The 13670-nt window shown below is 51.5% G+C and overlaps 1 protein-coding gene across 6 annotated transcripts in view; it reads right to left on the bottom strand.

Annotated features, from left to right (window-relative positions):
- Slc38a10 (solute carrier family 38 member 10) overlaps positions 1–13367 on the bottom strand; it is a 39817-nt gene extending 26450 nt beyond the window's left edge. For 5 of the 6 annotated variants that reach the window (XM_047544077.1, XM_047544078.1, XM_047544079.1 and 2 more), the window contains exons 1-6: positions 13094–13367; positions 10138–10255; positions 5241–5286; positions 4317–4410; positions 2417–2560; positions 1156–1280 (exon numbers count right to left, since the gene is read on the bottom strand). In XM_047544077.1, the coding sequence (XP_047400033.1) occupies positions 1156–1280; positions 2417–2560; positions 4317–4410; positions 5241–5286; positions 10138–10255; positions 13094–13192 (626 nt within the window). In that variant the 5' untranslated portion in view covers positions 13193–13367. The remainder of the gene's footprint in view (positions 1–1155; positions 1281–2416; positions 2561–4316; positions 4411–5240; positions 5287–10137; positions 10256–13093) is intronic. The other variant, XM_047544082.1, reaches the window with a different exon arrangement.
- Positions 13368–13670: the final 303 nt, after the last annotated feature.

Raw genomic sequence — 13670 nt, 5'->3', positions numbered from 1 at the left:
GACGCCAACAACTAGACCAAAGGGACAGGTTCCTGGCTGCAGAATGCCCCGAGAGGAAGAGTTCCCGTCACTGTGCCTGGAAAACATTGGCATGTTTAAGGCCTGGGGGCAGCAGGCTGTCCAGCATGGGTGATGTGGACAAGTCTGTGGCCCCACGCCCTTCTGGGAGGAGAACAAAACCTGCACTTAGCTAGCTATGTGAGCCCACCCTCCCCAACCCACAGTTTGCTCTAAGAATCAAACCCAACAGATGTGCACTGGCTGCTACGTGGCCACCACTGAAGCAGCCAGACCACAGGCTTAGTTTAAAAAAAAAAAAGCAAACACACAGACAGAAAGGACAACTGGTAACTAGGTACATGGTACAAGAATGTAACTTCTGTCACCAATGATAATGGGGACATTAAACAGCAAGGCTGGAGCACGTTCTGGTGGAAACTGAGCTGCCAAGAGCGAGACGGTAAGTGGGAAATGACGACTTGGATCTCTATGTGGGTGTAAACACAGCAGTGTGAGCAAATTTTATCTGTCACATTAGTTTATGATTGGCACAATACATGCCCACTGCCGCTATGGGGGGGCCCGCTCTGCCAGCCCCCTGCACGCTGATGGTCTTTTCCCGTCCGCACCGGATTTATGCCTCTTTTCAGCTGGTTACCACTCCTGTCCAGGCATGAATCACTAGCTCTTGCCACCCTGGTGGAGAAGGTACTGCCGCTGCAATGGCGGAGCAGCCTGATCTGCATTCACAGAACCCCGAGTGCCAGAGTGAGCCTGCCCGCCTGCACACACACAGGACCGGAGATGTCCCAGCAGCAGCCTGAACCTGATGTTTGTGCAATCTCCTCTCAACATTCTCAGAAGAACAGCTAAATTCTGGCAAAACTCTCGGGACTCTGCGCAATCAGTTGGCTGTGCTGCTGCCGCGCCCACAGCCAGCTTTCCACTCACAGGATCTGGCAAAGCAGGCGCTCCTGCCAGCCAGTCCCAGCCAGTTTCTCTCCGGGTCACACAGAACTCCCAGCCTCAGCCTGGACAGGATGGGTCACACTGGAACAAGACAGCACTCCTCAACTACTTATGATTGACAAAAGACCAGAACTGGGACTCCTGTCTGCATCTGCTCCCTCCACCACCTATCACAGCGGTACTTACGACTGACAAGCGAAGGACATGCCAAAGATGGGGATGCAGCGGAAGACGCCCTCCCAGCGGACATAGCTGACCCGCCGCAGCCACTGCCCACCAAAGAGGCCATGCTTGAGGGAGGACAGCACGATCTGGAAGCAGAGAACACAGGTCAGGAGCAGCCTCCCTAGGCCCACCTCCTGAGGTAGGAGCCACGCAGCTCCTACCACCCCACTCTGCGGCTGGGGATCCCATGCCTTCCCAGGCTTTCTGCCTTTTGCCCTAGAGCACTCTGGCCCAGGCCACGGGTCAGCTGGACACTGCCAAAGATGCACCCAGCTGCCTGGGATCCCTATTCCCTGCTCACATCAGAGCTACTGTCTACAAGGGCTACCCAGCCCAGACAGAAGCATAACCTTGCTCACCATGCCTAGCCTCAGTGCCCATCAAATTACAGAGGACAGTCCCCTCAACATGGACAGGTCCTTCCCTGGCCCTGGATCATGCTGAGCACAGAAATCTTTCAAGAGCTCAACCCACTGAGGCTGCAGCTATCTGAAGAGCAAGGAACTAACATGCTGGACTGGTCCTCAGAGAGTTGTGAAATGCCAGTGAACTTCAGCTCCAACAACCCGAGCCAGCTCAGAGCAAGCCTCCTGTAGAAATGCCAGGTCCCTTCCCTTAGGAAGGATCCACTCTAATCTTGCTGTGAATAGCTCAGGTCCAAAAGGACTCATAGGGCAGTGTAGGCAGAGCCCTGAGGGCTCTCTCTGGGAGGCCTCCCCATACACAGGGTCAGTTCCACACTTTATCCTCCAGCCTAGTCCACCAAAACACTCATTAAGAAAAACAATAACTTGCCACCATGTGACAAAAAACTGAACTACCATGCTCTGGATCACAAATCCCACATGAAAGATCTTTCCATAAAACATGCACTTATAAGGCTAGAGAAATAGCTCAGTAGTAGAGCATTTGCCCAGCACGTGCAAAGCCCTGGGTTTGATTCCTAGTATGGAAAAACAAAACAAAACAAAACAAAAACTCTGCAGATGCTACTCCTGTGTTCCCCAGAGGCTGGATGAAGAGACACCAGCCTCAGAGTCACTCCTGCCCCATGGTGTTCACTAGCCAGGAGACCTGTGAGTTTCATGGCATATTGTGATCTTTCTAACACACCTCCCAGACTTGGAATCACTTTCCCATTGTCCCCCAAGAGGCAGCTGCTGGCAGACAAGTCAGATCTGGGCATATGACTGAGCCCTTCCATGGTACACATGGCACTCACCACAAACATGAAGACGGTGTAAAAGATGAGGGCCATGGCACTGAAGGACTGAATGGAGGCCATCATGTTTCTCTGCAGGCTGAGCGGGAGTACAATGCACAGAGACACCACGAAGAGCAGGAACACACGGAAGGTGCCAGTCACCTACAAGGGAATCAATAGGGTCCCCTGGGCTGCAGCACTGAGCTCACTCACTAGCAGGGCTCATCCATTCTGCAGAAGGACAGGGAATACCATGAGGCTCAGGGGACCAACAGCACCTAGAGCAGAAGATGGTGAGGCTCCAGAAATGGCCCTAAAGGTCCCTGTGCAGTGTGGCTCACTATACCACCCATTTCTGAACACTATGGGATCCTGTCCAACACAAAATGAGACCAACCAGAGCCAAAACAAAAAAAGAAAGAAAGATGGGGCTGGGGATATAGCTCAGCTGGTTGAGTGCTTGCCTTGCAAGCACAAGGCCCTGGGTTCAATCCCCAGCACCACAAAAAAAAAAAAAAAAAAGAAAGAAAAAAGTCAGCTGTTCGCCTTCATACAGGGAAGGAAGGTGGTGGAAGCCCAGCATTAACAGTGCAGGCAGAGACCCAGAGAACCCAACACAAGGTGCTTCTCCAGCCAACTCAAAGTCAACCTTGCTTCAAGGAGGATAGAAGTCTTGAAACACTAATCCAGAAAATCAAAGGCAAAACTCCAGACTAGTGTTTACTTTAGCAGAACATGCAAGGGTCTAGGGTACCTGACGTGTCACCTGGCTGCAGCCAACACATGCTTACCCAGCTTCTGATTTAGAGCTGCCGGCAGCTGGCCAGAGGTGGTGCGGACTCTGCCAAGACTCTCTGAAAACATCCCTCAGCACACTCCCCAGCTCCAAACACCTATGCACCTATCCCAACACCACACCTCCCAGCACGGGAGTGTCACACGTGCAGGAAGACCTCAACAACACACCAAGGGAATGAGACAGACAGGCACTGCATGCACTGGCCTGCTGGGAAGCACTGCTAAGCAGCAGCAGCCACCACTGTCTCTCCTGCAAGTCCCCCAGGACCAGTGAGATGTCTGGATCTGGGGCGCAGTTAATGGTACAAGGACAGTCCCGTGTGTCCTACGGGCAGAAATGCCTCTAGAGTCCACAATGAGGCTTGGGAAGTAGAAAATCAAGTAGGAAGACATGCTCAGGTCATAGACCAGGGTTACGCTCACTCACTGGAATGTTCTCTGGCAATGTGGAAGTCTGGCACATTCTACTCATGAAAAGGACCCCTCCCCGCAGCTAAACTCTTTGCAAACTGAAATCCTTTTCTACCCCTCTGGCATCCAAATATGAAGAGAATATGAATAGAGAAGACCCTCTATGTGTGACTTCATGTCCTCACCCTAGCCAGCCCCTGGCTACAACTCTGCACCCCAACAGGGGAGCAAAGAGGTGTGGGGCCCAGTTCACAGGTGGGACACCTCAGGGGCAAGAACACAAAGCTTGGAGGATGCCACACAGATATTCCCAAGGCTGCGCGAAGCACAAGTCCAACAGCCCTGGCAACAGCACCCTCACACCCACCTCGGCAGGGTGAAGACCAAGCTCCCACTGCGGTCACTCTAACCAATACCTGAGCCAGTAGCCAAAGAGGGTGTGGCGCACCTTCTCTGCGCTGTGCCATGGTGAGGTGTCCCACTGCCCCTCCTCCCACCCACGCCACACAAGCCATGGGCAGCATTGCAGCTGGTCGCCCGGCCTCTCCAGCCACCTCCACAGATGCTACCCAAGGCCCCTAGCTCCAGCTCAGGGAGCTTCTCCCAGTCAAGCACACTGGTCTTAGCTGACTAATGGGAGTGACACAAAGCTGCCACAGAGACAACCACCAGCAGGCCGACAGACCAGGAGCGATGAAGACATCCTTACCTGAAACCCAAAGAGCCGAGCGAAGAAGTTAGACCCCAGGTCACCAATCACCACATAGAAGGCAATGCACGTTCCCAGCATTAACCCAATCATGCTGCAAAGAAGGAAACAGTAGTCTGAAGGGGTGCACTGTCTTGTCTCGAATGAAGCAGGAAGCAGGTACCGGTACCTGCAAGTCCTGAGGGCACTGAAGGCCTGGAACCTTGTTCCCTGGGCTGTGCTGACCCATGACTGAACAGGCTGGTGGAATGAGCGTGCAATTTCAAATGTTCAAGTTCACAGCAATCAGGCACGTGTGGGGTGCACTCTATTGTACTTGGAGTAAAGACTGAACACAGTGAACTTCTCTGTGTGGTACTGTATTTCTCTCTCCACGGGAGGTTCTCAAAGTTCTTTCAGGTGTGCAGAAATGGATCACGATGTTAGACAAGTTAAAAAAACAAAGACCTGCTCCAAAAAAAGGGGGCTTTCCTCCCCAAGTTTACAATTCCCTAATTTAGAAAGCAAAAAGTACAATTTCCCCAGTACCAAAAAAGAAACAAGTAAATAACTAAAATTTGCAATTTCCCAGCAAATTTTCATCTCATAGAATTCTATTCCAAATGAAGAAAACCACGCCATTTTCAGTTTAATCTACCTTTCTGCAGCAGTGCTGGGGTTACAACACTGGGAGTTAATTACAGTGGAGGGAGAACTATTCTGTGTTCCAAGTTTTCCATTTTTATGTACTTCTTGTAAGACTCACGTAAGGCTTTCAACCCTGAGGACAACCACAATATGATAAACTAGACTTTCAACCATTCAGTAAGTGACGTTACAAACCAATCCACACGTGAAACATTGCTTGTCTCCTACAGTCCGCAGCGTCTGCAGCTGCAGGTGATAAGGAAGAAGAGAGGAAGTGAGCGCGGCCGCAAGGCTTACCTGGTCTCCACCAGCATCTTCCCAGCTTTTCCATAGGCGTGGAATGCTAGCACAAAAGAAGAGAAAAGTGCTCAATCCAACAGCAAGAAACAGGGCAGGGAAAAGGTCACTGAGTGATGTGAAGTGAAGAACCATGTGACAAAAACCCACTGGTCTCATGTGTCACAGGTGTAAAGGGGATGCTTTCAGATTCTGGTCTCCGGGCTTTTTTGGGATCCACCTTCCATAACCAAGATAAGAAGAAAGCATGGAAGACACAGGCACAATAGGATTTTTTGGTGTGTGTTTCACAACTTTAGTAGAATATTCTAACTATTCTATACAAATCGAAAACACCATATTCAGGCACAATTTTTAAAAAGAGAAACCGAGAAAAGTCCCCGCAAAGCGGCAGTCCCCGTACGTGGCAACCACAGGAGGCTTGCCTGGAACAGTGCCAATACAGGGGGCAGAGGGGAGAAATCTCCAGGTCTTGGAGGCACCCAGGGGTCCAACCTTGGTCAGAAGGTCAATCTCCAAGCCTGCGGCACAAGGGCAGAAGGGCTTTTGTCTTCACCCTCCAACTGTGATTGGCACTGCACTTTGGGGAGAGAGGAAAGGAGAGCTCTGGGGCTTGCCAGTGCAAGTGGACAGTCAGGCTGCGCACTAATGAATAGCGGGCACCACCATAGCACAGGGCGTCCTACCACGAACAAAGCCTCTGTTTCCTTCCTGACCCCAGAATCATTTCTAGCAATGAGAAATTAAATGCTGACCTGGCAAGGTCCCTCCCAGGACCCTGACGGTGATCTTGTCACCATCAATTTCCCCACAGTCCTCTTGGATGAGGGAAAGAGAAGTTCTGGTCTCCAAAGAGCAACCCAAAGGGGGTGCAAGTGACAGGATGGTTTCATCCTCGTCAGCAGCCCCAGCTTCCTGCTCATTTCCTTCATTCACATGGGGTCGGAGGCCCTCTCACGAGGTCTGAAAGCAGGAAACAAGGAGCCTGTTGGGTAATGAATGATCCTTATCGTTTTTAACTTACTTGGGAAAGCACTGTGTTGGCAAGAACTGGAGACCTGCGTTAGCTTAGGCCCAGCCTGATAGCAGAGAGGGCTTCAACCTCCAGGGGTCACTCTGGCCTTTCCCAACTCAGTTGGCACCCTTCAAGCCCATCTAACAAAGCCAAAACCTGAGCCTGATCCCTACACAGAATCCAGAATGCTGATCGAGATATAAGCACCAGCTGTCAGGACACAGAATCCCCAGTCCCACATGGGAGTTAGGGTACCTGCCCATCCCCAATTATTCTTCTCCAAAAGGAAGTTCATCAGTCTACAGTATGCTTCCCACACTGGAATCCCCTGCTGGAGAAAAGTTCCAGAACATGCCTGCATCCCAGACATGGGAAAGTGAAAGGAAGACAAAAAAATCAGAGAATAAGTGAGAGGTGGTTCTCTATTATGGCTCCTAGAACATTAACCCAAGCAGTGTCCATGCCAAAACCAGGCCCTGTCACTGCAGCCTCCCCTTTTCCCTCTTCTTTTCCCCTGGGTCACCCATACCCCAGTATCTGCAGGTGTCCAGGAACAACCTTGGTGTGGATAGGCACACCATTCCCCACACTCCTGGGCCCCACTTCTCCATCCGGGGCAGGTCACATGGAAACAAGGAAGCCAGCTGGCTCTGGAATCAGGGAGGCACCCAGGCTTTCCAGCTGCCTCCCTCCTGCCTTCCCAGGGCCCTGAGAAACAGGGCCAGGTTTACCTCCCGAGCACCACAGGTTGTCCAGCAGAGCAGGGGGTTCTGTGCAAGATGGGGGCACATACGGGGCAGAGAAGGGGTGCTATTTAAGACAGGACAACGCATACAAGGCAGAGAAGACCAGCCAGTGACTTCAACCCAGCTCCTCCTGGAACCAGGGCAGGAATGGTATTGGGGACCCCACTGCTACATGGGACAGAGGAACAGCAGCACAGGGCCAGAGAAAGCAAGTGTGGGTAAGATTCTGATGCCTGAAAGCTCGTTTTCACAGCCCTGTTTCCCAAGCCACACACAGCACACACACAGGTCACACACGCCCCCAAGGACAAGCAGAGATGAAATCTATCTGCATCCGCCCCTGCAGGAGCCGCCCCAGGCCCAGGAAGCCCAAGGGCCATGGAATTTGTGTGAGCCAGCCCCAGCAACACCTGTTGCTCACAACCAAGCACTCAGAGGTTGAACACATGCCCCAAAGGTCCCTGCTGTGGTGGAGGCAGCTTCCAGCCCAGACCACACATCTCAGGGTTCGCACCATAATTCAGGGCAAGGCCCAGGGCTCAGAAAGCTTCACGGGGGGCCATGGCATCTAAAGCAACTGACTGATATGTCTGTACATTTTCTGAAATGAAATGAGATTTGAAGGACAAGTGGAGTAGGACAAGCTGGGCAGAGAAGTGGGACATAAGAAGTTTACAAAAACCATAAAACAACCATGACACCAAAAGCAAACAAACATGTGCACAAACCCACTAACAAAACCACTGGCAAAGTCCATTCTACAAGGCTGGAAGGGAGGGCAGGATCAAGTAGGAGAGATCACTTCCACAGCTCGCCAAGCTATAAAATGTCACAAAGGCAAACAGAGCCTCAACAGGGCAGACGTCAGGTGCCAGCCATCCCAAGGACTATGCACAGGCTAAACGGGCTTGTTGGAGTCACAGCTCCCACTCCTCCAGGGACTCCCACATCTTCTTCCATAGTCTCCAGGTTTGAACAACAGCCACCTGCCCATCTGACCCTAACAGTTGTCCAAGGCCCAAGACCCAGCCAAGGAGGCACTACCACACATGGCCCTGCTACAGGTGATGCAGTGTGGGGCTCTTCTTCCAGGTTCACTCTTGTCAGGCACTCTTGCACAGGAAGGGGACAAGGAACAGGCTCTCTCAGGAAGGTGTTTGTGTCAAGCTACAGCAGAAGCCCCAACACTGGGGACCATCCCACATGATGGGTCTCTCCACCTCTGGACACAAAGGGAAGCTGATGCTGAGCAGTTGACCTAGGAGACTCCAACTGAGAGGGCAATTCCACTTGGGAACCCGCACAATTCAGCCATCTTGTCTGGGATCAAACACAAAACCTGAGCCCACTGGTGTCCAGGAATCTTTTCTCCTTCCAGCAGTCACCCCATTCAGTTAAGACTGGAACCCCAGGTGATCAGCACAAAGGTTGTTCACTGGGCAGTTTTCTTTCATTCTTTCACATATAGCCAAACCAGTTTGACTTCTCAGGAACTCTCGAAGAATAATCAGCCAGCCAGTTATCAGAAGCCATGGCCTCCCCAGCCAAGGGCCCCACAACTTGTTTCAGGATACGGTGTGAGTATTTGAGCTGCAGTCTCTGCTACAAAACGCAGGGAGAGACCTCAGTGGGGACAAGCATCACACCAGATACTTCATCCTTAGCAGCAGTTAGGCCATCTCACTACGAGTCAAGTTTAACTGATAATTCACACTTCCTCAATGACAACAAAAGACTGAGCACCACTGTCCTCCAGAGCAAAAGAGAAGGAAGGGATCCCCTGGTTCTGAGGTCAGAAACAAATACCAGTGTCCCAGTGCCAGTGCAAGGCAGACTGGGAGAAAACAAGAGGCCATGTCCCCGTTCACTGCACATGTCCAGAGGTCTAATTTTCTTTGGCCTTGTAACTCTGCACCCCATTTCCTCTCACCTGTCTGCTCCCTCTGCCATGAGAGCTGAGAGGAGGAAGCCCAGGCAGGCAGAGAGACCTGGAGAGAACAGAACACACACTGTCCTGGTTTAACACACCAGCCTGGGGCAGGCAGACAGGAAAACGAGGGCCATGTCCTCAAAGCCAAAATACTAAGAAAGAGTCCAAACCAAAATGAAGTGGAAAGCACAGCCTTCCTACTTCTGGCTAAAGTCACATCAAAGGAAGAAAGAACTAAAGGAAACGAAACTGCAGCCAAGGGAACCAGGAGACAGACGAAGCCTATGGTCTTTGTCCCATCAAATCCCAGACACAGCCTGTGTCTCAGGACAAGATCCTCCATGGACTTACAGGTGGGGAGTTCAGCAGAATCCCTTCTGACAGCTCCAAGGTGGACTTCTGGGTATGGGGAGTGACACAGCCAGGTAGTCCTCAAGAGGGTGAACACAGCTCTCTACCAGTCTTGGAAGAGAGACCACATGCATTACCTGCTCAAAGTGGGGGTGCAGGAGGGCAAGAAGGAGACCTGACACCTCATACCTTTCTGTATCATTTCAAGTCTGAAGCAGGTGAATCAATTAACAGGTTTTTTTGATTGTATTAAATTTTAAAATAAGAAAGAACACTGCTATCCAAGAAACTTTTTAAGAATAAAGTAGAGCCAGTCATGATGGTGCCTGTAATCCCCACAGTCAAGAGGCTAAGGCAGGAGGATCACAGGTTCAAGGCCAACCTAGGCAACTAAGCAAGACTCTATCTCAGAATAAAAAATAAAGAAGGGCTAGGGGTAGCCCAATGGCAGAGCACCCCTGGGTTCAAGCTCCAGTACTGCAAAAAATAACAACAATAATTAATTTAAGAAATAAAGTGGAGCTGGGCGCAGTGGCACACACTTATAATCCCAGTGGCTCAAGAAGCTAAGACAGGAGGATCATGGGTCCAAAGCCAGCCTCAGCAATGGTGAGACACTAAGAAACTCAGTGAGACTCTGTCTCTAAATAAAATACAAAATAGGGCTGGGGATATGGCTGAGCGGTTGAGTGCCCCTAAGTTCAATCTCTGGTACCAAAGAAAAAAGAAAGAAAGAGGAAGAAAAATAACCAAATCCCAGAGGAATAAGACCCCACAGCCTCAGAGCTGGAACGTATGATTCTTGAGAAGGGGCTTAAGAGCTCACAACCAACCACTTCAAAAGCCAGTTCTCACCTAGGCCGGCGTAGGTTCTCCGTTTGCTCAGGCTGGCAGACTTCACCAAGAACATACATGACTGATGCGTCATCCAGGAGCAGAAGACCAAGAGCAGGGCACCCAGCACAATGCCACACTGGAGGGTGGAGACAAAGAGACGTCACAAAACAGATCCTCCGGCCACCTCCACCCCACACACAGCATCAGGGTTCCCGCAGCACTCTCCGCTGGCATGGACGGTGCAGTCTCTTCTTATGGTGACACCTCCTAGTGCTGAGAAGCTATTCCCCTGGAGAAAGGGCAGAAATCCTGCATGTGGATCTTCCCCTTCCTCAAGTCCTACTGGACAGCTGGGTACTGCCAACAGCTAGCTGGCTTCCCCAGTTCTCTGCACATACCTCACATTCACCACCCTTTAGCTACTTGGATCAACAGATGTAAGTGGTAAACACATTCTGAGAGATTAGAAATGACATGTATGCCTTTCTTATAAGTTAATCAGACACTTACCATGTGACCCTGCAATTACACTCCGAAGTAATTCTCCCAAAGAAATGCAAATATGTCCATGAACAAACCTATATCTTTACAGCAGGTGTAACCATAATCCCCAAACTGGAAAAACAACCCGTGTGGCCTTCGGCAATGATAAAGAAACTGTGGTCCATCCATGCAAAGGAACATTATTCAGCATTAAAAAAGGAACCACTGACCCCATACAACATGGATGCATACCTTGACCTGAAGGTAACTGTGGTGCCATTTATAGGACATTCAAGAAAGGTAAAACTTGGGCCAAAGAACAGGTCACTGAGGTTGAGGATGGGAGAGTGTGGGCAAGAGGGACAGAGGTGACTTTCTGAGGTGATGGAACTATTGTATGTCTAAGTTGCATGGCTACATGACAGTACACAAACATCAAAACCGAAGGAACAACACCCTAAAACAGGGAAGATGCACTGCATGTAAACTATCCCTTAATGGACATTTAAAACATCAGTACCTCCACATAGAAGGCATTAACTGAGGAAAGGGGGATGGAGAAGGGGTTACAGGAACTCCATGTACTTCCCACTCAGTTGGTTAAAACCTAAAACTACTCAAAAATATAAAGTCTATCAATTCTTAAAAACACACAAACAAACCAGGCATGGTGGCACATGCCTGTAATCCCAGCTACTCAGGGGAGACAGGAGGATGGCAAGTCCCAGGGCCATTTTGGGCAACTTAGCAAGAACCCATGTCAGAATTTTAAAAATCAAAGAGCTGGGAACTCAGTGGTGGAGCACTTGCTCAGTATGTGCAAGGCCCTGGGTCCAATCATCAGCACCACAAAAAATAAATAAATGCACACACAATGTGATGTCACCACACTCTCATCAGAATGGCTTAAATGGAAAAGAGGATATCAAATACTGTAGAAGAGTGTGGAGCACTTGGGCCTCAGACACCTGCTGGCAGGAGCAAACACTGGAACATCGGCCCCAGAAACTCTGGGCAGCATCCACTAGAACTGTACACCCACACCTCATGACCTTGATGTCCTACCCAGGTACACACCCAAAAGAAATGCTATCAGACACTCACAGAGCCTAACTAGTAACTAGTCCTAAGAGTTCCAAACAGGAAATACCATAGATGTCTTGCAAAGGTAGGACAAACTGTGCTATTTCCATAGGACAGAATACTAGAGGGACACTGAAATATAAACACTGACTCCACCTACTGCCAGCTAAAATCAGGCAATAGTACCTCCAGCACCAGAGGTAGGTGGTGACCTATGTGGTGGGCAGGAGTGACTGGCAGGGGTGCTTGCACGGTGGGATTCTTCAATTCAAAGTGAATTACACTATGTTTGCTCATTTTATAAAAATTCATTGAGTATACCTTAAGTGTACACAGTTTTCTACAGGTTAAACTTCAACAAAACATTTGTATATGTGCGTGTGTGTATAAATATATACATATATATATAAATATACACATGTATATATATTTTTTTCTTTTATGCCAGAATGACTGGGGGGGTGGGAGAAACACTAAAGCAAAATTTCTAAAGACGTGTCTGCCAAACACCAAACACACACCTCTCCAAACAGCATGTTGACTTCAGGCTGTGCTCCCATCAAAGGAGCTTCAGCTGAAGATGATGAATCCAAAGGAAGTAGCTGGCAGGCACTCGGGACGCGAGACTGTTTCTAGTCCTCTGCTAGGACACAGGCCCCCCTGCTAAACTTCAAGCTCTTCCCAGGCAAGTCTCTGCAGACCTCATCTTCACAAGCTCTGGCAGGGGCCTATTACCCCCAACGCACTGCAAAAGTGGGGACACCTGAATCACTGGGCCCTAGTGGCAACCACGGGGACATTTCACAGCCACCGTGCCACATCCCCGGATAGTTCTGCTGCCAGGCAAATCGCTGCGCCACTGGGAGAAGCGGGCATTCCGGAAGCACCCAGGGGTAACAGGCACAGTGCTGGGTGCCCCAGGGACTCTAGTGACACCGAGGTCTGTCCTCCCGCCTACCCTGGCCAACAATGTCAGACTAACAACCCACACAAGAATTCTAAGTACATTTTCACTCACGAAAAGCCTGCAGCGCTGTGTGTGCGGGACCGAAAATTCCCGGGTCACCAAGTTTTTTTCATGTTTTCATCCAAAAGATGCTACATGTGAAGCCCGCGAAGTGCTCGTCTAAAGCTCAACTACCGGCACCCACCTACGGTTCCAAAATGCCACCTCATTTTCATTCTACCTCTCTGGCGTCGCCGGGCGCGTCCCGCGGCGAGGACCTCGGGCAGCGCGGCCGGGCCCAGCGCCGGGGGACCGGCCGTACGGAGGGCCAGCCTCCCGCGAGCCCGCCCGCGCGCCGGGAGCGGAGCCCAGGCAGGCGCGGCCTCTCTTCCACGTGGCAGCAGCGCTGCGGGGACACCCAGCTTTCCGCGGGCGCAGCGGGGCTGCGCGCCCGGGGCTCACCTGCTTGAAGCAGAAGGGCATGGTGAGCACGCTGACGCCCACGATGCTGTTCACCACGTTCGTCACCAGCCCCCAGTTGGAGGCGGCGGCCGCCGTCATCCTGACGGCCGGGGCGGGGGCGCGCGGCTCACCCTCCAGACCCCGCCAGGCCGCGCGGCCGCCTCCCGGCCATGGTCCTGCGCTCGCTCTGCCGCCCAGACCCGGAAGAGCCGGCGGCGCAAGAGCGACACCTCAGCTCTGCTTCCCCGGCCCCAGCACACACACTTCCGCCTTCCACGCACTACCCGCCCGGAAGTGACGATATCGGAGGCGGGGCACGGTGGGACACGAGCCAATGAGGGGGCGGTTCCGGAAAGTTCAGCGGGATTGGGCGGCGCTTGCCATGACGAGGCGGGATTAGGAGTGATATGCACCAATGAAAGGCCAGGGGGGCGGGGCGCGACGCTCTAGCGTTCGCTGTCCCTGCCGGTGCTTAGCAGGCGCTAGCCCCGTGGCTCCGCTACAGCTGGGTGGGCTTTTCCACCTGGTGCTGTTGGGACTGGAGGGCTAGGGGTTCGTCCCGTGGGACCTTCATCCG

The sequence above is a fragment of the Sciurus carolinensis genome, chromosome 3, assembly GCF_902686445.1.
Source record: "Sciurus carolinensis chromosome 3, mSciCar1.2, whole genome shotgun sequence".
NCBI classification, from domain to species: domain Eukaryota; kingdom Metazoa; phylum Chordata; class Mammalia; order Rodentia; family Sciuridae; genus Sciurus; species Sciurus carolinensis.
This window is presented reverse-complemented; position numbering and strand designations above follow the sequence as displayed.